Raw genomic sequence first — 23,852 nt, 5'->3', positions numbered from 1 at the left:
ATTAGCAAGCATCGCTAACACTCAGAGCTAACACACTGTAAAAAAAAAAAAGAAGCTAGTTCCAGAGTAGACAACTCAACATTTCAAGGCAACTGGCTGCACAAGATTTTTAAGTTTTGAGGCCAACTAAAATTTGTAAGTTTCTGTTTTCAATTGAGTCAACTAATTATATTTTGTCGAGATAACTCATTCAAATTGTGTACAACTTCAAGTTTGGAGTTCTGCATACTAAACATTTTAAATAAGTAAAGGTTGTGCTAACTTATTATCTTTGGTTTGGAAAATGTATCTTTCATATGTTTAAAAACTTCTAACTTTGAGTTCCACATAAAAATAATTCCAATAAGTTAAAGTTGTGCCAAGTTATTATTTTTGGTCTAGAAAATGTACCTTTCATATGTATAGAAACTTCTTATTTTGAGTACTACATACTAACAATTCCATTAAGTGAATGTTGCGCAAAGTTAATATTTTTGTTTCAGAAAATGTATCAAATGTATACAAACTTCAGATTTGTATTACAAACTTAGAATTGCCAACAAATTCTCTGTTATAAAAATACTGTAAAAAACAAATACTAAGTGTGTTGAAATTCTTATTCAAATATTAGACATTCTTAAAACTAAACTATTTTGTGTATCATTCAAGTTGAAATTATTTCCAGTTTGAAAGTGTTGAATTTGCTTGCATTGTGTAGAAACTACAGAAAATGTATATACTGTATAATATAATTATATAATATGTATAAATATAATATAATAATATATATATAATTTATTTAATAAATATATTTCAGATAAAGTAATTTTAGAGGTCATCTTTGTGAGACTTCTAAACTTCTAAATAGATGTACATTATCTGGAAATTCCTGCCAAAAGTTTTATGTTCTGATTGAAACGATTACTACTTGAATGATACTGAATATACTAATGTGTACCATTAACTAGACATTGAAAATACACCATTACTAAAACTCTTCCATAAGGCTAGGGTTCATAACAAATGTGGATGAAATCCATAAATGTGCAAACCACCCTTTGAATAAGCCTGCTGTCAAAACAATAGCAGCTATGGAATAACAAATGGCAAAGTTATCCAAGTTATAAAACCATCTTCACTAACAGTTACCAAACAACAACAACGATATTGTAAAAGGAACAATCTTTAAAACGTATCTTTTTAAAAGTTTGTACATATCACAGAAGCTTCCAAAGATCTTGCAAGACAAAAATCATGTAAACAGCCAGTGATTTCTCCCAACACAACTCTGTGAGGGATCACACCATTTCCAACTCTTCCACTACTTAGTAAAAGCTCATATTGCTCTTTATACAACAAAAAACAGCTCCATCTTTAAAAAAGCTGCAAGACAACAATTGTGGCAGTAACTAGTCCTTGAAATCTTACAACAACGAGTAGGCAAACCAGCTTAAGAAAAATGTGAAAAAATATGCTTGTGCCCTAAGTGTGAGAACATATGTTGCAAGTAGCCCTTGCAGGGTCAAGTTTCTGTAATATTTTGTATCAGCTTCAAAAGAGTACTTGTGGTTTTGGGAACTCAATGTTCAAGTCACAAACAGCGGTGAAGGCAGGCAAATTAAATGGGGATATCTTGTAAATCCGCCAATGCTCACTTAGATTAAGAGCTTTGTTTTCAAACTCCTGACCCGCTTTGAGCAACTGGTGGAAAGTCCCATGAAGATGTGCTGAACAGTCTCAAAAGTGTACTTGTGTTCTTTTGGAAACTCAATGTTTAGGGCATAGAGTAGACCAAAAAGATATACAAATGCAGTTGGGATGTCTGGTAGATCCGAGAGTACAATTGTCTCTTCCAAAACAACAGCAATACTGTTGACCATTTGAGACGGGGTAGGTCCACCATCATCTACGAGAAGAGTGAGGACTCCCATCTTGACACCAGTAGTCTGCTTTTCTTCCGGATCAGTGTCCTGCATGTAGAAAGCAGATAAGCAATTATTATTGACCAAATAAGGATAATATATAACTGCAAATAAAACACTGGTTTGATTGCTCAGCAATGACACAATAATTACTGTGAAAATGTTAACTGTTCTGTTCTACAACTAGTTCACTAGTTATGTAGCAGGTCTAGTATTTATCCTAAGAATCGGGTTTTATCTATGATTATAGGAAAACTTAATAACTGCACTTGTATGACATTAAATGTAGACTTATGATTAATGGACAACCATACTGTACACACCAGGCATTTCAGGAAAAGCTTCTGTGCACTGTCAAGGACAAATAAGGGCAGACCTTCCGGACACATTCTCATTCGTTGCTGTGCAATGTCAGATGTCTGTAAATCGGAAAAAAGAGCATTAGGATTTATGGTTAAAATGAGTGATTAAAGGGTAATTTCAGAATCTCAGAAGTCAGGATCCATTTGTGATTTATTTAAAACGGCAAGTCTTCTCTGAACAAAACAACTTTGCAATAGTTGTTTGAACCTGATGGAAGAGAGATTGAATTATTCATTATTAAACAGGACTTTGGTAAACTTTGTTGATGAGATGAGGTAAAAGTGAAGTAAGTACCAACATATGATGCTTTTACAAGATAGGACACCCCTTTTAGATATAAATGGATTTGAACCTTTTTAATAACTTTCACATCTATTCTTGAGTTACGAGAAGTGCATTTTTGAGGCAACAGAAAACTTCACATTTGACATTCAAAATCAAATATTTTTCTAGTAATTTGTCTAGAAATGTGTCTAATGAAATGTTCTAATTATGTGATACTGAATTTTGGGTTATAAAAAGTGTAAACTGTAGTCATCCAGATTAAAACAAATAAACGCTTTAAATAATTCATTTTGTGTCTAATGCACCTACATAAAATATAAGTTTCACTTCAAATAGAATTACTGAAATTATTCAACTTTTCCACGATATTCTAATTTATTGAGATGCACCTGTTTGTTCTCTTTAAGAATATTGTAAATTATCATTACGACATTAAAGACAAAAGCTACCTGTTCATCAAAAGAATCCAAGAGGTTTTCCATCCCTTGTCCGAAGGCTCCTTTCCTGGCTCTATACAGTTTTATCAGTCGAGGACAGTATTCATCCAAGGCTGCTGTAAATGTCCCAAACAGGTCCTTGGTGGTGATTCGAAGGAACTCATAGCAAATCTGTGGTACACAAAAGCAGCATAAAGACAAAAGCATTAATACAATGAATGACAGTTTTTAGTCCTTTCAGAATTACTGTGGAAGCCATTTATATTGATGTTGGCATTTAAGTTTATTTTGTTTGGATTAAGGGTAATTTAGTGGCAGTAATTATAGACACGGGTGTATATATATAGGGGCATAGGTCACAGGGAAAGCATGACACAGGAAGAGTATGGGCAAACTGTTTCTACCAGACGCTGCAGACCGGACGCCGCTACAAATGATAAACGATAACACTGCAAATCATAACTGGTACTGTACAACTCAAGAGAATAAAAGTCAAACTAAACTGTAATCTCTGTCTTTGCTTCTCTTCTTCATTTCAGTCACCAGTATACCTCTGTGCTCCTCAAGTGAATCATCGTTGTAATTGTCTGGATGATCAGGCACATGATTCACTTCACCTCTTTTGGCTTTGGTCAAAGTAAATCCACCATCAGCATCCTCATCCCTTCCCCTTTTACGGTTCACGCTGACCTCATTACATCCCGTCTGCCGCAGCTTAGAGCGATAATTACCAAGTTTGAACTTGATGCTCGTTGTCCACCCTTGATGTCCTGTTCCATTACCGGGCTCTTTAAGGCAAGGATATTTTCCGACAAGCTCAGAAGAAACTGTATCTATCTGATATTTATCAGGGTACGCTTTCAAAGCAAACATTGCTTGTGCAAGCTTGTCTAAAATGTCAATTTTCATGTCTCTTGTTACACTAAGAGCTTTTCCTGTTTTTTCAAATGTCTCATTGCCCTCACGGAGCTTTAACTCGTTCTACGATGTGTTTGCTCCCGCGCTTCGACTATGAGTTCGGCCTGATTACGTTCATTAATGTTGCTTTTAATTTTATTATTTGTTGAAAGGGAAACACATGTTTGCTCTTATTTTATTATTTAATTGTTAATTTTGATCAAAAATGTTGGAAACTATATTTTCGCCCAGTCATTTTTTATCAATGAATGGGTGGGCCCAGTGCCAGAGTGGGTGGGCCTAGGCCCAGTAGGCCCACCCATAACGCCGCGGCTGGTTTCCTCCCTCACGCCAGGCTCGACCTGACAGACCCGCATGCATGGATGTATAATAAGAACCTGCATGTCCTCAATGCTGGCCGACAGACGGGTTGCCAGAATATTGCTAAAACCCCCATTCATAGTTATATTTTTCTGCCACTGATATTCATTTTATATGTGCTAAGCTAACAGCCGACCACGTTTCTGGCTACACTTTTCCATGGTAGCATACCTTAGAACAGTGGTTCTCAAATGGGGGTATGCGGACCCATAGGGGTACGTTGGAGTACTGCAGGGGGTACGTGAGATGTATTTTATGTTAATGAAAAACAACAACATAAGTAATGCATTTAAACAAACTACTAATAGTAGATTAACTACTTTATTCAAAAGTTTACAGTAATTCTGGATAATAAAATGGGAAAAATAAATGGGGTGCTCTCTTTTCCTCTCCCTCTCCTGACAGCCCGTCAGTCTCGTGCAGCTCGCTGAACCTGTAATAAGTGACCCGACAGTAAAGAATAAATATATGTATAACTAGTTTAGCTAGTTCCAGAGTAGATAAACTAGCTAAGTGTGTTAGGTCTAACTCTTATGTGTATTTTTCTCCGCTAAACGGTCCGTCACAGCGGGTGGAGCTGTGATCCGGAAGAGCTGCGTGTTCTCCGTCAGGAGATCTGATCTGATCTCTGATCTCTCTCTCTCTCGCGTCCGGTTATACTTCACTCGCGTTTATGTCCAAATCTATCAGATCTAGCTAGTTCTAGTTAATTATATGACTGCCTGCTTATCAAAGGAACTAAACAATAAGTGTTGCTTGGCAACGGCGTGTGACCGCAAAGTATAGCGCAGCATTATGTTTATATGAGGGGTCAAAATCCCATGCTCATAAAATGCTCATATATTTTTTTCTCTTCATTCCCCACGCCCCAAAATAAATAAATATACACATTTTAGGAATGAAGTTTGAGCAGTGGGTTTTATATTAACAGAGTTACACATATTTCAAAACGCGAAGTGTAATAACTGCAGTTTGCCTCCCTGTCAGAATGACAAAGATCCTCAGTGAAGCACAAGCCCATGTTTCTCACTAAATTGTAAGTACAACTTATTAAAAAGATCAGTTCAATGCAACTAATGTCGTCTTAGTGTTATTGCATGATATTAAAATTGGTTTGCCATGAATTTAGTGATGGATTGTAAACATTTGAAATGTAGCATTTAAGTGTTTCTCAGTTACAATGTTGTTGTTTTAATAAATCAGACACTGATGGTGCAGCGCTGTACTGTCTCTTTATATAGGCATTTATTCCCTAACAAATAGTTTTTGCGCTGATCAGGGGGTACTTGGCTGAATTTTCTTTTCAAAGGGGGTACATTATTGAAAAGAGTTTGAGAACCACTGCCTTAGAAGTCTAGGGCCAGATATGATAAACGTTTCTAAAACATGTTTCCTCTTTCAGAGAAGCGTTAGCTAGCTAATGTTAAACTCGGCTAATGTACCACAAACAAAAATCTCGTGCCACATTAACTGATAATTCACTAACAATCAATTATATAATTTGCAATCAATTAATGTTACACTTTAAAGCTCCCATGTCATGCTTTTCCGGTTATTACCCGTCCCCTTGTGTGTTATGAAGGTTTTTATGCATGTAAACGGTGTGCAGAGTCAAAACCCTCAAAGTACACCCTGTAGCGAGTAAAACTCTAACACAGAAAATACCTCCCCAAAACGCCTCGTTGGAGATACGTCACTGCCCATTTGAGTCTTCCATTTAGTTCCGGGTACCGCCTGATGTCATGCGGTACCCGGAACGAAATGGACCAATCCCGAAGAGCTATGGCCACACCAGCAGCGTCGTGTTCCTCCTCCAGAGGTTCGAAGAACCGGCATTTCACAGACGAAAGCTTCCAAAACATTGCCCAGTTTGAGGCCGGATATGCACAGCTTGTTTGGACCGTTTGGAGCAGGGGAAGATCTGGGTATACAACCTGTAAGTTTGCATTGTTATTTGTGTATTTATCAAACAAGACTGTTTAAATGTGTAAACTGTGTTGGACTGCTAAGCCATTGACACAGTGCTAACTAAGTTGCTAGAGTTTCCATATATCAACTCTAATATCAGCAGATGGCCTTGCATACATGTATCTCATAGCAGGAGAATGTCTGCATTCACACACAAAATACCTATTGACAGTATACTCTGGGTGATTTGCCGGTCAGTCGAAACGTAATTACATTATAGCTGGCGTAGCGATCTAACACACGGAGCTAGAGCTAGTTTCGGTCAGAAAAACATTTTTGTGATGCTACGTTGCTAGCGTTTAAATATATCAACTACAATGTCAGCAGATGGCCTTACATGTTTGTCATGGCAGGAGAATGTCTGCAGTCACACACACGGAATACTCATACAGTATACTGTACTGTGATTTACCGTACATTGTGACCGTACATATACTGCATGTAGCTAACGAGGCTAGCTGTATGCTAGCGCAAAACAATGTATTCATGCAAGTTACATTGTATGACCGAACGTAGCAGAATACCCGTATACGATTGCAATTATAAACACGTTATTGCTAGCCTAATATGAACCACTAGCTTTTGTTCATAGTAGTTTTATTACACTGCATTATAGTTGCCTTTCCTCCAAGCTAACGTTCATATCGTGTTAGCTACCAAGGTAAACAAAGCTAGGTTAGCATATTAGCAGGCAAGCTGTTCATTACACAACTACTACTAACGAATCTAAAACAACTAAGTTTCTCTAATATTTTGTGATTTGCATTTGATTTCGTCCAGCCAGATCCTGGCGGACAATCCATGACGGGGAAGGGATTCTACTACTACTGAGGGTGCTAAAAGGCACCGCACCGACTGTGCGCAGGCAAGATGCGAGGAGGAGGAATGGATGATATACCGTGTATATATGTATATTTATGTTCATTTTGTACATTTCTAAAAATAAAGTTTAATGGAAATACTTAGTAGGCCTATCCTTTCTTCCCTGAATTCATATATAGCAAACCATGATTTGATTTCTCATCAAACAGTAGTAGTTTATAACGGGTAAAAATAACTTACTCTTTGTTATGAGAGCCGCTCGTAGGCCACAACGGAAAGACAAGGAGACATACACGAGTTTACAAAACCACGGCACATTTATTGTAGTAAATGCAGAGACAGGTGGTCGAGGGGAGAGGGTCGCTCAGTTCGTCCTTCTGCAGCCGCTTTGGAGAGAGACTCCGGGCCGCTGGGATTAATAGCACCGGCTACGGAGGTGTCCGTGATCGCGCTGATTACCCTCTTCAGCTCCACCCCACCGTAAGACAAAGGCCCTGAGGCCGTCACACTCTTCTATAACAACAGTTAAAAATATATATGTATATAAAATATACCGCTGTACCGACGCCATGATAAGACTGATGTTACGCTGAGAGCAGCCGGGAAAAGCACTGACATGGGCGCAGCCTCTCTGGTGGTTGACTAATCAGAACGAGTGGCCAAGCTGACCAATCGGAGCACACTAGGCTCACAGGGAGGGGGGGGGGCAAGAGCTCCAACGAGTCGTTTAGTGGAGAAAGTGAATACTGCTGAATACACATGCTTGACAGAGATGCTGTATGCGAAACCAATGTGAGTTTGGAAAATTGCACAGTATAAATCTATTTTAGTATACCTCAACAATGTAATTATGATCAGTGGAAATGGCCATGACATGGGCCCTTTAAATCAGACATTTTCTATATTAAAGGTGGGGTAGGTAATTTTGGAGAAACCAGCTCGAGTGCGCTAGAATTTGAAAATACACACGAACGCGCACATGACCAATGAGGGCACGAGATAAGTTTGTGCACAGATGGAAGGCTGACAGGCAGGTAGGCCATCCAGTTATTTTAGCCGGGCCGGCTAAAATGATTGGTCGTGCTTTTTACAGTATTACGGCTTCCACAGATGACATTTTTGTCAAAGCACTTAAGATATTCATTGCTATCGGGATGTAAAGAGCATTCCATGGAATATAACAAAAAGTGTATCTCGAGCCGGTTTCTCAAACTTACCTACCCCACCTTTAATAATTTCAATACAATATTCAAAGAAAGTGCTCACCTTGAGGATGATCAGTCCCGTTGAGAACAGCAGAGAGTGCCAAACATGTAAAGGCGAAATACTGTAGAAAACCCCCTGCAGATTTCTGTTGGAGACCCCGTTCTTAGCTCGAAGCATGCACAAAGAACTTAGTTTGAACTCTAACCTTGGATTTTTAAGTTTTGCCAACTAAATTTATTAAATGACACACACTTTACACAAGCAACATAATAAAGATAGTCGAGAGAACTACTTTAATGTAGTAAGCAACTCAATTAAATATTTTTTTACAATTTTAAGTTTTCGTTTTACAGTGCACTGTAGCCTACTGGAGAGAGCATGTGTGAAAAAGCAGGAAATAAAAAAAGGAACTCGATCACCTTGTGGTAAACCCGCAAGAGAAAAAGCATTTGAGCTCCATACTGAAATAATCCTTGATGTGGTTTGGAACATGATGGCGTTTATTCACGGCAGAATTCAACTGTATCTGCCAGTAGAATTCTGAGCAGGCATTAGCTCCCCCTCCTCTTTTTCTTTTTTTCAGTCATTCTGAACAGTTTTTTTTTTAACAAACTTGAATGGATCCCACACAGTAAGTGCAACAGTAATTTGAATAAGCTAATGTTGTGAAATGTGTGAAAACAAGGCCTAACCCTCATTTGCATTTACATTTGGAGGCTTAGGTTTCCAATCTTCAGTATAAGTCAGCAACGTTTTTGGGTTGGTATTTTTTCTAAATGAAAAATACAATCATCAAAATATGTTGCAGATGCTCCAGTTATCTGACATATTGTTGGTTTACAATTTAAAGTATTGCCCTTTTTAATCACTTAAACACTGTCTCATTAAAAAAATACTATTACTCTTTTTGACAATTCAATTACCGGTCTACCTTCTTTGCATGGCTCCAAGTCTGGAAAACGGAATTAAACTAATTAATATTCTTTCATAACTCTTCACATGGGTTTGAAGCTAAAGTAAAGTCAAAGTGTGAGTTCTACCCAAATCTTTGATTTTTGTTTGGTAGCCTGAATATAATTTTCCCCAAAAATATTTTTTAAAGTTCTTAATACCCCTTCTTTTAAGCGATACCTGTGATATTTAAGGCTTTCAATCGATGTTACGCTACACAATGTACACGCGCTGTCCATACTAGAAATTAAAATATCCTTTCTAATAAATATACAATGTAAGTGATGGAGGACAAATTATCAGTCCTCACTCTGTGTAAAAATACATCCCAAAGTTCCTCCAGAGGTACTGTCTTTGTCTTATATGTAAAAATCCCTATCCCTTCAATACAGCTCAGCAAAAAAAACAATCTGGGAGAACACAAAAAGGCATAGCAGCTATCTTACTGGCACAAACTGTATTTCAGAGGAAAGAAAGAAACTGTGTTAGTGAGCCAGATGAACATTAAGAATAAGAGACAGAGAAACTCAACATACTGAGCAGATGGCACAATTAAAACGGCTGTGGAGTGGAATCTTCTGGAATCACATTCTGACAGTGGCAGCTGCTTCATTGGCCCCAAGCTAACACAGGGTAATTTAGCCAAAAAACCAGGCTAATGTGACCTAAAAGCTGGCTAAGTGCGCCAAAAGGTTATTTCACCCCAACACATAGCCAAACATTAGTAAATATCTGGAGCTGCACGGAAAAAATCATTCTGAAATTAGCAAGGCCAAATGGGGATGTTAAGAGAAGATTTCTCTCAGATAGAGTTCAATGGTTAGTTGTTTGAATAGAAGCAGTAGCCTAATACTGAACATGAAAGTGCAGTTTAGAAAGTGTATGGATGAACAAATTGTAAATGTGTTTTGTGTGTATTCCTTCCTACATACTGGAAATGGTTTAACCACAAACTCCAGCACGTGCACTCTACATCAACAAATCAGCTCACTACTCCCTCACTATGAGGGGAACCCAGATACCTGTCAACAAAAATGCATCTGTGTGCTATCCTGACTCCAAAGTGGTAGAACAATGTTGACATTCACAAGGTTGTTAATTTTTGCTAACAGACAGATGCCAAGGAAGATCAAGGAACTATCTGCAGTCATATCAATTCGCAGAAAGAAGTATGGTACAATTAATGTCAATGCTGTGGACAACAAACATTAGATTTCATCCATCAAAAAAAAACGTTGAACACTTTTTTAATATTCATTTTTATATTTTTGGAGCGCACAAAACTTGGCTGTAAATAAAAGAAGGACAGAGGTTAAAAGACAGCGCTGGAAGTCAGACAGGAAGTAACCACTAAAGGGAACAGCAGCAGAAGAAGACAGACAGGAAGTAAACACTAACCCTCACTCGCGTCTCTTCCTTGCGTCTTAGCTCCGCACCCGTAAGACGCGAGCGAGAGACGCAAGGACAGAGGAGTCCTGAGTTGGGATGTCCTTGTTCACTCCAGCGTCACCATAAACAACGCCCTTTACTTCTGGTGCGCGCAGTTCTATCAACTGTCACTGGACTTCACTCCACATAAATCCCTTCAAACCTGGGATTTAGTTTTCACATTGAAATGATTTCGTCCATCTCTTGCATCCATCTCTTTTATTATAGTTTTCAATTTATTATTGTCGGTCCTGTATTTGTTTTTCCAGGCATAACATTTTATTTAAAGTATAATAATATTCATAACAATAATAATAATTATATGATTCATTTCATTTTGGTATTTGAGCTCATTTCAGGTAAACCTTTGTATTGGATGTTGTTATTTAATTTCTCCTACAGAAGAGAGACACAAATCACTAAAAGATTAGTTATATTAATCAAGGGGTGAACTCAGAGGCATGAACCCAAATGCACAACTCAGACGGTTTGAAAATAAAGCATTTTACTGGATATATCACAGTAACAAGACAGAGAACATAAAAACACTCTTGAGGAAAACTAAATAACTACGATAAGGAGCTTGAAACAAAACAACGGACGTGGATCAGGCTTGAAGGTACGCTGGTATGTCAAGTCATGAGAGAAGACAAACTGGCACAGGACAGGGGGAGACTAAGACACTATATACACACAAGGTAAGGGGCACAGGTGGAAACAATCAGGGCGGGGTAGACAATCACAAACGCAGGAGACACATAGGGGCGGGGAGCACAGTGACCTGAAACGAGAGGGAGAATTACTTTTCAAAATAAAAACAGGAAGGCACAAGACAAAGGGACATGACAAAAGCTAATTTAAAGAATACAACTTTAAAATGATCTTTAGAGACATGACAGTACCCCCCCTTTTAGGGACGGCTCCTGACGGCCCAGGCTCCTGAGAGTTGAGGCGATCATTTTTTTTATTTTTTATTTAACCTTTATTTAACCAGATAAAAACATTGAGATAAAATCTCATTTTCAATGCTGACCTGGCCAAGAAGGCAGCAACGTTACACATAACACATAACACAAACATATAAAATACAGAGAACATAACTAAGAAAACAAAAGACGAAAAAGCAGTCACTACATTGTTCACATTAGGACAGTAAGAAAAGTACACTACTTGATACTGCAAGAGCAGCTGGTGGTGAGGACTTCAGACAACTTCAATTTAAAACATGCTATAGAGACAAGTGCCATCAGTTTTAGGCTTGATTGAAGGTCATTCCAAGACCAAGGACCATAATAAAAAAGACTCCTTTTTCCAGCCTCAGTCTGCACAGCAGGAACCTGGAACCGTATCCAGGCACTGGATCTGAGGTTGTAAGAGTCGCAAACTGGCGCAAATCTGACACATATGTAGAGTGGAAGCTTACCTAAAATGGCTTTATACATTAATAAAAAACAATAATCAAAGTCCTCAATGAGGCTCTTGTCGACTACGAAGCGGGAAGGAATCCAAGACCGCTCCTCAGGGCCGTAACCTTCCCAGTTGACAAGGAGCTGCCGCCCTCTACCCCTCTTCCGTGCAGCCAAGAGATGCTTCACAGTGTAGACCGGACCACCAGAAATCAGAATCAGAATTAGAAACAGGTTTATTGCCAGGTAGGTTCGCACATACTAGGAATTTGACTTGATGTCATGGTGCATACATAAAATATAAAAAACAAGAAATCTAATATAAAACACAAAATCTTTTACACCGTAATAAAATACAGTTAAATAGCAATAAAATTAAAATTAAATAAAGCAGTAATTTACATGGAAATAGAATGCTATGAATGAATTTTTGCATATAAACTATGAAATGTGAAATCAGAATATGTGCAGAAAGGAGTATGAACATTGTGTGCATTAATGTAATGCATATAGTCTATGACAGGGGTACTCAAACTTTTTTATTAAAGGTCCACTTGTGAACTTTATACAAGGTCACTGGTCCAGATCAATGCCAGTAAAGTATTTTTTTTTTTTTTAATCATTTTTTTTTTTTTTTATAATGGGACACAGGGTTCGGTCCGGATTGATTTGCAGTTCGGTCCGGATCTGGACCTTGGTCCGGAGTTTGAGAAGCCCTGGTCTATGATGTGGCAGAGGTAAAGTGTCAGCGGGGGGGCCGGGCCTTGTTTAAGAGGCTGGTAGCGGAGGGGAAGAAACTGTTCAGGTGGCGAGAGGTATTGGTCCTGATGGAGCGCAGCCTCCTGCCAGAGGGGAGGGGGGCGAACAGTTTGTGTCCAGGGTGGGAGGGGTCGGCCACTATCTTCCCTGCCCGCCTCAGGGTCCTGGAGGCATGCAGGTCGTGGAGGGATGGCAGATTGCAGCCGATCACCTTCTCTGCAGAGCGGATGACACGCTGCAGCCTGCCCTTATCCTTGGCTGTGGCTGCGGCGTACCAGATGGTGATGGAGGAGGTGAGGATGGACTCAATGATGGAGGTGTAGAAGTTCACCATCATCGTCTTTGGCAGATTGAATTTCTTCAGCTGCCTCAGAAAGAACATCCTCTGCTGTGCTTTTTTAGTGAGGGAGCAGATGTTCTGCTCCCATTTGAGGTCCTGGGCGATGATGGTGCCCAGGAAGCGGAAAGACTCCACAGCAGTTACTGGGGAGTCACACAGAGTGATGGGGGTGGGTGGGGTTGCGTTCTTCCTAAAGTCCACGACCATCTCCACTGTTTTTAGGGCGTTTAGCTCCAGGTGGTTTTCCCCACACCAGGTCACCAGATGGTCCATCTCCCACCTGTAGGCAAACTCGTCCCCACCAGAGATGAGTCCGATGAGGGTGGTGTCGTCTGCGAACTTCAGGAGCTTGACAGACTGGTGACTGGAGGTGCAGCTGTTGGTGTACAGGGAGAAGAGCAGAGGGGAAAGAACGCAGCCTTGAGGGGAACCGGTGCTGATGGTCCGGGGGTCAGAGACGTGTTTCCCCAGCCTCACGTGCTGCTTCCTGTCAGACAGGAAGTCTGTGATCCACCTGCAGGTGGAGTCGGGCACGTGCAGCTGGGAGAGCTTGTCCTGCAGCAGAGCCGGGATGATGGTGTTGAAGGCGGAGCTGAAGTCCACAAACAGGATCCTGGCGTAGTTTCCTGGTGTGTCCAGGTGCTGGAGGAGGAAGTGAAGGGCCATATTGACAGCGTCGTCCACAGACCTGTTGGCTCTGTAGGCGAACTACAGGGGGTCCAGGTGGCGGGTCTGTGATGGATTTCAGGTGGGACAGGACAAGGCGCTCAAAGGACTTCATAACCACAGAGGTCAGGGCGACGGGTCTGTAGTCATTTGGTCCTGTGATCCTTGCTTTCTTGGGAACCGGGATGATTGTTGAGGTTTTGAAGCATGCTGGGACGTGGCATGTCTCCAGTGAGGTGTTAAAGATGTCAGTAAAACAGGAGACAGCTGATCAGCACAGAGCTTCAGGGTGGAGGGGGAGACATTGTCAGGGCCAGCTGCTTTTCGGGTATTGAGTTTTCTGAAAAGTCTGTTTACATCCCTTTCATTGAATGAGAGAGAGTCTGATGTGTCGGGGGGGGGGGTCAGTGGTGTAGGAGAGTGGGACACTGAAGGGGAGGGGGATGTGGAGGTGTGAGACTGAGGCCCCGGCCCCACGGGAACGCATACGGCAAAACGCATAGGATTAACGCAAACGCAATCGCCAAAAAGCTTCTGTCCACACGCAGTATACACCGGATAGTGTCTGCCCACACGAGACAGCTCCATTTAGATCCAACTGCTGGAAAAGCTGCAGTACATATGCCGAGCCTGTACGTGGCGCTGTAACTTCCTCCACAAAGGCAGCGAAGAAGAATGGTTGTCATGGCTGCACTTCTGTTTATTCTCCGCGGTGGGGGCCGACAAAATTATAAAAGTGCCGGTCAAAGGTCTTCTTTGTTATTTATTGAGCTTTAAAACAAATGAATAACGACTCTATATAATGATATATAATAATAAAATACACGGAGCCTGTCTCTTTTTCCTCCCTCTCTTCTGACAGCGTCAGTGTCTGTCTCATGCAGCAGCTGATCCAGTAATGAGTGACCCGACAGTAAAAATAAACATATTTATAACTAGTTTAGGTAGTTTGAGAGGTAGGCTAATTAAAATAGCTAAGGGTGATGATCTGACTTGAAGTGTGTGTTTTGCTGCCGCTGCATCACAGCGGGAGGAGCTGCGTGTCTCCGTCCTGTCAGATTAGACTTCACTCACGTTTATGTCCATATCGAGAGAAAGATAAATAATCTGAATTCAGTGTGCAGTGTACTTTGACGCGGGGGTGAGCAGCAGAGGTGGGGAGAGGCGGGGCTATTGCGTCGTCATGATCAGAAAATGACCGTATAGAGGCTACCACACGGAGCCGTTGGACCCCCCAGAGCGCTCCGTTCCCAGATCTATCCACCTTTGGACCCGTTGTCGTTTGCGGGGACCATTTCTATCGTTTCGTTACGGCGTCGTGTGGCAAAAAGGGCTATACGCAAGAGAAATATGCGGATACAACCCGTTTTCGTTCCCGTGGGGCCGGGGCCTGAAGCTGTTGAGAGGTGTCATGGGGGATGGTGTCAGGACTGAACTCTTTGTCTTCAAATCTGCAGTAGAACTGATTCAGATCGTTTGCAAGGCGTCGGTCGTTCATGGAGGGGGAGGCTTTTGTCTTGTAGTTTGTTATCTGTCTTAGGCTGGTGCCCCACGGGAACGAAAACGGGTTGTATCCGCATATTTCTCTTGCATATAGCCCTTTTTGCCACACGAGGCCGTAACTAAACGATAGAAACGGACCCCGCAAACAATAACTGGTCCAAAGGTGGATAGATCTGGGAACGGTGCGCTCTGGGGGGTCCAACGGCTCCGTGTGATCGCCTCTATACGATCATTTTCTGATAATGATGACGCAATAGCCCCGCCTCTCCCCACCTCTCCGCGTACCCCGCGTCATTGCTGATGTGTTTCGTTAACAACAACAACAATGGCGGATCGCAGCATTGCTATCGTGCTCCAGACGCTACTGACCATGCTACAGTTCTTTGTGCAACATCTACAGAAGCTCGTCCATCAGCAACAACAGGACATGGAGAACATGACCTACATGTTGCTAAGACTACTGCGGGGAATAACCAGAAGGGCAACCAGGAGAAGGTTTTGGGTAAGACCGGGCAGAAGCAGCAGTTGGTGGGACAATTTTGTCGATGGCGTTGTCGTGGATGAGGAATGGAGGGAGAACTTCCGCATGTCCAGAGCCTCTGTCGTCGCCCTGACCGAAGAACTGTGCCCATATATCGAAAGGCAAACAACAAACATGAGGGCACCAATTGATCCACGGAAAATGGTTGCGTTAATACTGTATTACCTGAGCGATGGGGGAAGGATGCGGAAGACTGCTAACGCCTTCGGTGTTTCGCGCCAGGCTTTGTCCCTCATTATTAGGCAGACATGCAGAGCGATCTCAATCCACCTGGGTCCAAAATATATCAAGCTGCCTTTTACTGAGCCCGAGACCGCGGATCTGGTTGAGGGCTTCGATCATGCTCATCACATGCCACAATGTTTTGGAGCAGTGGACGGAACCCACATCGAAATCAAGCAGCCATCTACCAACCCCACTGACTACATCAACAGGAAAGGCAAACATTCCCTTAATGTACAGGCCGTCTGTGATTACAAGTACCGATTCATGGATGTCGTGGTAAAGTGGCCTGGGAGTGTGCATGATGCACGGGTCTTTGCTAACTCAAAGCTAAACATGTACTTGAAAACTGGAAAGATCCCTGCTCTGAGAAAACAGATTGTGGACGAGGAGGAGGCCATACCTATTTATCTTCTTGGTGATCCTGCCTACCCGCTGCTGCCGTACCTGATGAAGGAATATGCAACCGGTGGCTCCACAGTTCAGGAACAGTACTTTGGGCTATCTTTGTGTAGGGCACGTATGGTCATTGAGTGTGCTTTTGGTCGCCTCAAGGCCAGATTTGCTGCACTTAGAAGGCCTATGGACATAAACTTGGTTGACCTGCCCCATGTCATTTACTCCTGCTTTGTCCTCCACAATTTTTGTGCGGCCAGTAAGGAGGCTGTGGATGATCAATCTGTGTTGGGAACAATTGAAGGTGAAAGGGATTTCCAGCCTCCCACACAGAGCAATAGGTATCTCACTGACTGTAATGAGGGGGAGGGAAAGAGAGTGAGGAGAGTGCTTACGGCTTACATTGACCCTTAGGACTACCTGAAAGACAGACTGAATTTTTTTGGAAGGTTACTGTGTTAAGATCTGATAAACATTCTTTGTTACATTCACTGTGCAGCTCCTTCAGTGACAGGCTTTTTTTTTTTTTACTTAGTACTTCTTAATGTATGTAACATTAAGCTACAAAATATGTGATTCTAAGTGTGAAATTAAAAATAAAATTGGCTGCAACCACTTCCAGACTTTCTTTTAACATAAAGTGCAACAAATAACAAATGTGCAAACGCAGTATCATATATATTTATACTTTCCCATAAGGACCCAACGTGGAACGGTGTCACATGAACTTTAATGTTCTGGAAAGTTACACTGATGTTCCATCCTGACTTTCACAGGAAACCCGGAGTGACATATATGCACGATTAGAAATATGATTATGATCTGCTCAGTTAATTTAGCTGATTCAATTATATTTAGTTAATATATCCTTTATTCTTCAGTTCAAACAATGTTCAAACCAATTTAAACCAAAAAAGCATCCTCATTAATGAAGTTATATATGAGTTATTTTACCATTGAAGCTCAATGTGACATGTCACATTTCAGATATTTGACACTAGGGGGTTATTTATCAGAAATGTGGTCTATATATATCTTAATTATGTTCTCCTTAATGTTCCCAAAAGTAGAAAGGGGTCTGGGTTCTTATGGGTTAAACAACTGGCTTACAACGCAAAAAACTGAAGCTCACTGCTTTATCAGTCAACTTGGCCAGTAATAGATATCTCACTGACTGTAATGAGGGAAAGACAGTGAAGAGTGCTTGCGGAGTACATTGACATGAAAGACAAGACTGTTATTTTGCAAGGTTTTTTATTAAGAACATTTGCAAGAGCTATAATGATACATATATTCACTGGAATAAAAAGTTAAATGCTTTCAGTCCACATGTTCACAGTGCAACAAGGAATAGAACACCTTGACTGGCAACACAAATAGGGATAAACATATTCACTGGAATAAAAAGTTAAATTGGCTGCACCCACTTCCAGACTTTCTTTATATATATATAAAGTGCAACAAAAACTGAAGCTCTGTGCTTTAACAGTCCTCATGTTCACAGTACAACAAGGAATAGAACACCTTGACTGGCAACAAAAATAAGGATAAACATTCACTGGAAAAAAAAGTTAAATGCTTTCAGTCCCACATGTTCACAGTGCAACAAGGAATAGAACACCTTGACTGGCAACAACAATAGGGATAAACATATTCACTGGAATAAAAAGTTAAATTGGCTGCACCCACTTCCAGACTTTCTTTATACATATAAAGTGCAACAAAAACTGAAGCTCTGTGCTTTAACAGTGCTCTTGAAAGAGTGACTGCCTGTATGAAAACTGAGATGGTTGCCGTGGGGGGTCAGAGGTCATCGTGTGCAGGTGTGGTGCAGAGGGGTTTGGTGTGTAGGCAGTCTGTGGCCTTCTATGCAGGTACGGTGACTGTTCCGGGAATTGTCCACTGCTGCTACTGTGGGGTTGCGCATGCATGAATTCCCTCATCAGGGAAAAGCCCTCCCGAATATTATCATTCATCAGCTGAAAGCTTTCTGCGTTGCAGGTGGATGTTTGCTGATGTTGCTCCATTAGCTCCACCATCCTCCTTTTTAGTTTGAGGTCTTCCTGCACGGCATGGTCAACTGGAAGTTTTCTTTTCATGCGGTCACTTCTGTGGCCGTTCAGCTGCACCTTGAATAAACCAGAGAATTTTTGTATTATTACACAATAGGACCATAGCCACCAGATAACATAAGACCAAAGGCATGTTGTGCAATAGCTTTCAATACCTTCTACTTTTACAAATACAAAAGCTCTCAATACCTTCTACTTTTACAAAGCTTAAACATGTTCAGTTTTTCTGTGGAAGGTACCGTAGTATGTAGCAAGTCCGTTAAGCTTGAAATCATGAACATACCTGGAGCAGATTCCTGCGATGCTGTACAACTGCAGCAGCTGGCAGACTTCTGCTGGATTCGCTCGACTCTGGCGGTGGTGAATCGTTGGAACGCTCCAAACTCGGGGGTGAGCTTGGTCCGGAAGACGACTCTTCCAGGTCCCCCGTCTCGATGCCCGAGCTAAGGGAGCACGTAGCAGGCGAGCCACCCCAGACCTCTTCACACAGCTCAAAAAACATGTGCACAACACGTCCTTGGCCACTCCGACGCTTAGTGTCCACCGCATGCCTGTACTTTATGCGGATTTGTTTTAGCTTGGCGGCAAGCTGGGCCTTTGTAATGGCGCCCCCGACGTGAGGGAAATCCTTCCCTGTGTCGGTCCTCGGATACTGCGCCTGAAACAAGTCGTCTATATCGCTATACTTCAACTTGCAGGACTCCCAGTCAACATTCTCCTGTATTTTGGAAGTTTTGTAGTCTAATGTGACCCTAAGTAGAAGTTCTACCTCATCATCAGTCCACCAAAAGACTTCCTTTCTTGCACAAATATCAGCCATCTTCTACCTTGTTTGTTTGTGCCTTACACATCCGGGGGGGATCTTATACTCGCTGCTTTTTGTGGAGGAAGTTACAGCGCCACGTACAGGCTCGGCATATGTACTGCAGCTTTTCCAGCGGTTGGAGCTAAACGGAGCTGTCTCGTGTGAACAGACACTATCCGGTGTATATTGCGTGTGGACGGAAGCTTTTTTGCGATTGCGTTAATCCTATGCGTTTTGCCGTATGCGTTCCCGTGGGACACCAGCCTTAGACCACGCCAGACCGAAGCAGAGTCGTTTGCTGAGAGCTGATGTTGAAGTTTCTCAGAGTATTGTCATTTAGCATCTCTCACCGCCTTGCCAAAGACGTACTTCGACTCTCTAAAACGTGCCTTATCGCCACTCCTAAACGCCTCCTCCTTTTGCAATCTTAGCTGTTTCAGTTTTGGTGTGAACCAGGGCTTGTTGTTGTTGAAACTCACCCTGGTGCGTGTTGGTACACAGCTGTCCTCGCAGAAGCTGATGTATGACGTCACAGCCTCTGCATATTCATCCAGACTTTGCGTTGCAGTCCTAAACATGTCCCAGTCAGTACAGTCCAAACACGCCTGAAGTTCCTCCTTAGCTTTACTGCTCCACTGCCTGAATGTCCTCACTACAGGTTTACACAGCTTGAGTTTCTGCCTGTATGCAGGAATCAGGTGAACCATGGTGTGGTCAGAGTGGCCCAGTGCAGCGCGAGGGACGGCGTGATAGGCTCCCTTGATGGTTGTGTAACAGTGATCCAATATGTTCCCCTGTCTGGTGGGGCATTTAATAAACTGTTTATATTTTGGGAGTTCGTGGCTGAGGTTGCCTTTGTTAAAGTCACCAAGAACAATAACTAGGCAGTCCGGATAAGTCCTCTCCACACACAGTATCTGGTCGGCGAGTGTGCGCAGCCAATGTTTCTCCAACATATTCCTCCACCTTTTGATTTGCCAGAGAGCTCCGCGTCGCGATCCGCTCTGAGCAGCTGGAAGCCTCCCAGCTGCAGTGTCAAGTCAGGAATCGATCCACACAGCCAAGTCTCAGTGAAGCACAAAACACAAGATGAAGTCCCTGTTTCTACTAACCAGTAGCTGAAGCTCGTCCAGTTTATTGCTTATGGAACGCACGTTGGAGAGAAATATTCCGGGTAGCGGCGTGCGAAGTCCGCGGCTCCGGAGGCGCACCAATGTCCCGGCCCTTTTCCCTCTCCTGTGGCGTTTGAGTGCTCGAATGCAGGTGAGGGAACCTTTTACGAGAATGTCCAGTAATTCCACGGAAGAACAGAGAAAAGTGGGAAAGTAATCCGCTGGAGTTGTTTCTCTAATGTTTAGGACAGGGTGCGTACGGGTGCTGGAAATCCTTGAAAATGCTTGAAATTGTACGAGGTGTTTTCAAGGTTTGAAAAGTGCTTGAATTTTGGGAATGGTGCTTGAATTGGGATAAAGTGCTTGAAAATTGTAAATGCTTTACTTCGCTTTTTAGATTAAAAGAAAATAAAGAAGTCGGAGCGCGCTTAATTGCTTCGCTTTACATAAAACAGCTCCGCTCCGGCCTTCCCGCGCAATGCGCGTGACCGGCAAGTGTTTTTGTTACGTGTGTGACCTGGGGCATTCTGATGAGAGTGATAGATGACAGTATGCCAGGAGGTTGCCGTTTCAACGAGCGTTGGCTAGCAGAAGACAAATACAAGCCATGGCTAAGACGAGGGTCAAGCGAAGCCCAAGAGTAGCCTCCTGCAAAGTGTGCAACAATAACGATGCGAGAGTCTGCGCTGACGAGCTACACACCACACGAAAGGTACGCCATAGTAGAGCATTTTAGATTAGGCTATCGTTGCATGTAAAATACATGACACTTTTCTCTGTGCACGGCAAAACAAGCTCGCCAAAATGGCTTCACTAGTCTGGCAGTATTTTAAGTGTCCGAAAATGACAATAAAATAGCGGTATGCAACGTGTGTGTGAAGCAGAAATCCTGCAGCTCCACCCGCTGTGACGGACCGGTGAGCGGAGCAGAACACACATTAAGAGTTAGACCTAACACACTTAGCTATTTTATCTACCTCTGGAACAAGCTAAACTAGATATAAATATATTTATTCTTCACTGTCGGGTCGCTCATTACTGGATCAGTGAGTTGCAGGAGATACTGATGGGCTGTCAGGAGAGAGAGAGAGGGGGAGAGAGGAAAAGAGAGCGATATCGGTATCGGCCGATACTGATTCCGGCGATCGGCTCCAAAATTGGCGATCGGAGCATCCCTAATAATTGTATATGATATGTTTTATAATGATTGATCATGAAAGTGTTATCAAAGCTGGTAAAGTTGCAGCTAGTTTGAATGACTTTGTATACTACAGAGTAGCTTGTGAATTTACTCCAGGTGGAACTAAAGTCTGATTTAACACTTGATTATATTTCACATCATTCATCCACATCTGTAAAGTAACTAAAGGTATTACATACATGTAGTGGAGTCAAAGTACACCATTTACCTCTGACTTGTGTTTACTGCCAACCTAAAAGAACCTCAAAAATAGTAATCAATAATATATTGAAAAGTTATTTGGCTGATTGTTTTATATTGGCTCAGCCAGGTTATGGGATGCCCAGTCTACGTACAGATGGGTCACTCATTTTGAAATATTAAACATAGTTTTCTTTTCTAACATTTTACATTTTTCATCCTCATGTAGAATGCTATTATGAAACACACATTTGGTTGTTTATAGCATAAAGAACATCTGATTTAATGTGAGGTAGGGACATAATCATTTGAGTATAAGTATGTGTATATAAATATGTAATTTACAACAGCTGTAAGATGCTTGAAAAGCTTGAAAATGCACCTTGAAAATGCTTGAAAAGTGCTTGAATTTGACTTTGGAAAAGGTGTAAGAACCCTGTTAGGAGCTCTTCCCTAGTGAAAGAGTTCGGTGTACAGTGCAGTCCATGTTATAGCTGTGCGATTATGGCAAAAATCATAATCACGATTATTTTGGTCAATAATTGATATCACGATTATTAAAAACGATTATCCATTTACTTTGAAAACATCCATATATTGAAAAAAAAACTTTGAACAGTATGTTTTTAACAGTTAATTACCCTGAACTTTAAGTATAATTCAACAGAAAAACCAATAATAAAAATAATAATCGTTTTATTTCGATTACATTGTTTTCGTAATCGTTGCAAGCCAAAATCGTAATCGAGATTAAAATACGATTAATTGCACAGCCCTAGTCCATGTGGGGTCTAACGATACAGCCCGCCAGCAGTCGGAGCTGACAAAAAAGGATTTAAAGAAACTTTTTATTCTTTTACGGAGCTGTGAAAAGTCGGTTTTTATCTCAGGTCCGATCCCAACGCTAGGCCGCGGAGCAAGGCGTTTCACTAGGATCCTCAGCCTCAACACTTGGCTCCAATCCGCTTGCAGAGCTGCCAATTTTGGTTTTATTGACAATTTCAATCTATTTTGGGACCGACCCGCCTTCTTCGGCACTGATGGAATCCACCCCAGCAGGCTTGGTAGCCGCATGCTAGCGGCTAACATGCATCACGCTGTTCAGACCTCTCCCTGACTTTTCCACGTTGACACACCCCCCTCTCCGGCGGTGTCATCCAAGGCCACTGTTTCCACGCCTGCCATCTCGCTCTCTGGCGCCACCCAACGACCAGAGGCTTCTATACCAGTGCAGCGTCCCATTTGTGTTGTGGCCTGCTTACACAGGCTGGTGACTCGGACTGAGAACAGAGGATCCAAGGGCATCCGTCTGAATGTATGTAATGTATCAAATTTTGCAGTGATTCCACGTGCTCCACATTCTGTCGTTAACAGTCAGAGTGGTGGTATGTCAAACACACTCAAACTGGCTTTATTAAATGTCAGGTCTTTAGCAGGTAAATCATTTTTAATCAATGATTTTATCACCAAGCACAACCTGGATTTTATGTTTTTAACTGAAACTTGGTTAGACCAAAACAACAGCACAGCTGTTCTTATAGAATCAACTCCTCACAACTTTAATTCTATGAGTCAGGCAAGACTACATAAGAAAGGGGGTGGAGTAGCTATTTTGTTTAATGACTTATTTCAATGCAAGCAGACTATGTATGGAAACTTTGCTTCTTTTGAATATGTGGCCCTTCAGTTGAAATGCTCCTTTCGAGCTCTTTTCCTAAACATCTACAGACCACCCAAATACTGTGCAAGCTTTTTTGATGATTTTACCGAGTTACTGTCTATAGTGTGTATTGACTTTGACCGTTTAATCATCGTTGGTGATTTTAATATCCATGTTGACAATCCCCAGGACAGAGGGGCTAAAGAACTGTTTTGTGTTATCGACAATTTTGGACTGACTCAGCATGTCAAGGGTCCGACGCACAATAAGGGGCACGCTCTGGACTTGATTGTATCAAAGGGTCTGAACATTTCTAAGCTTGTGGTGACTGATGTAGCGCTCTCCGATCA

General features: G+C 41.8%; 1 protein-coding gene across 1 annotated transcript; it reads left to right on the top strand.

Moving 5' to 3' along the window:
- Positions 1–16,037: 16,037 nt before the first annotated feature.
- On the top strand, positions 16,038–16,886 carry LOC117488641 (putative nuclease HARBI1). The gene has a single exon (XM_034137653.1). It carries the CDS (start codon positions 16,038–16,040, stop codon positions 16,884–16,886), a length of 849 nt encoding a protein of 282 aa, XP_033993544.1.
- Positions 16,887–23,852: the final 6,966 nt, after the last annotated feature.

This window comes from Trematomus bernacchii, unplaced genomic scaffold (genome assembly GCF_902827165.1).
Source record: "Trematomus bernacchii unplaced genomic scaffold, fTreBer1.1, whole genome shotgun sequence".
In the NCBI taxonomy this organism is placed as follows: domain Eukaryota; kingdom Metazoa; phylum Chordata; class Actinopteri; order Perciformes; family Nototheniidae; genus Trematomus; species Trematomus bernacchii.
This window is presented reverse-complemented; position numbering and strand designations above follow the sequence as displayed.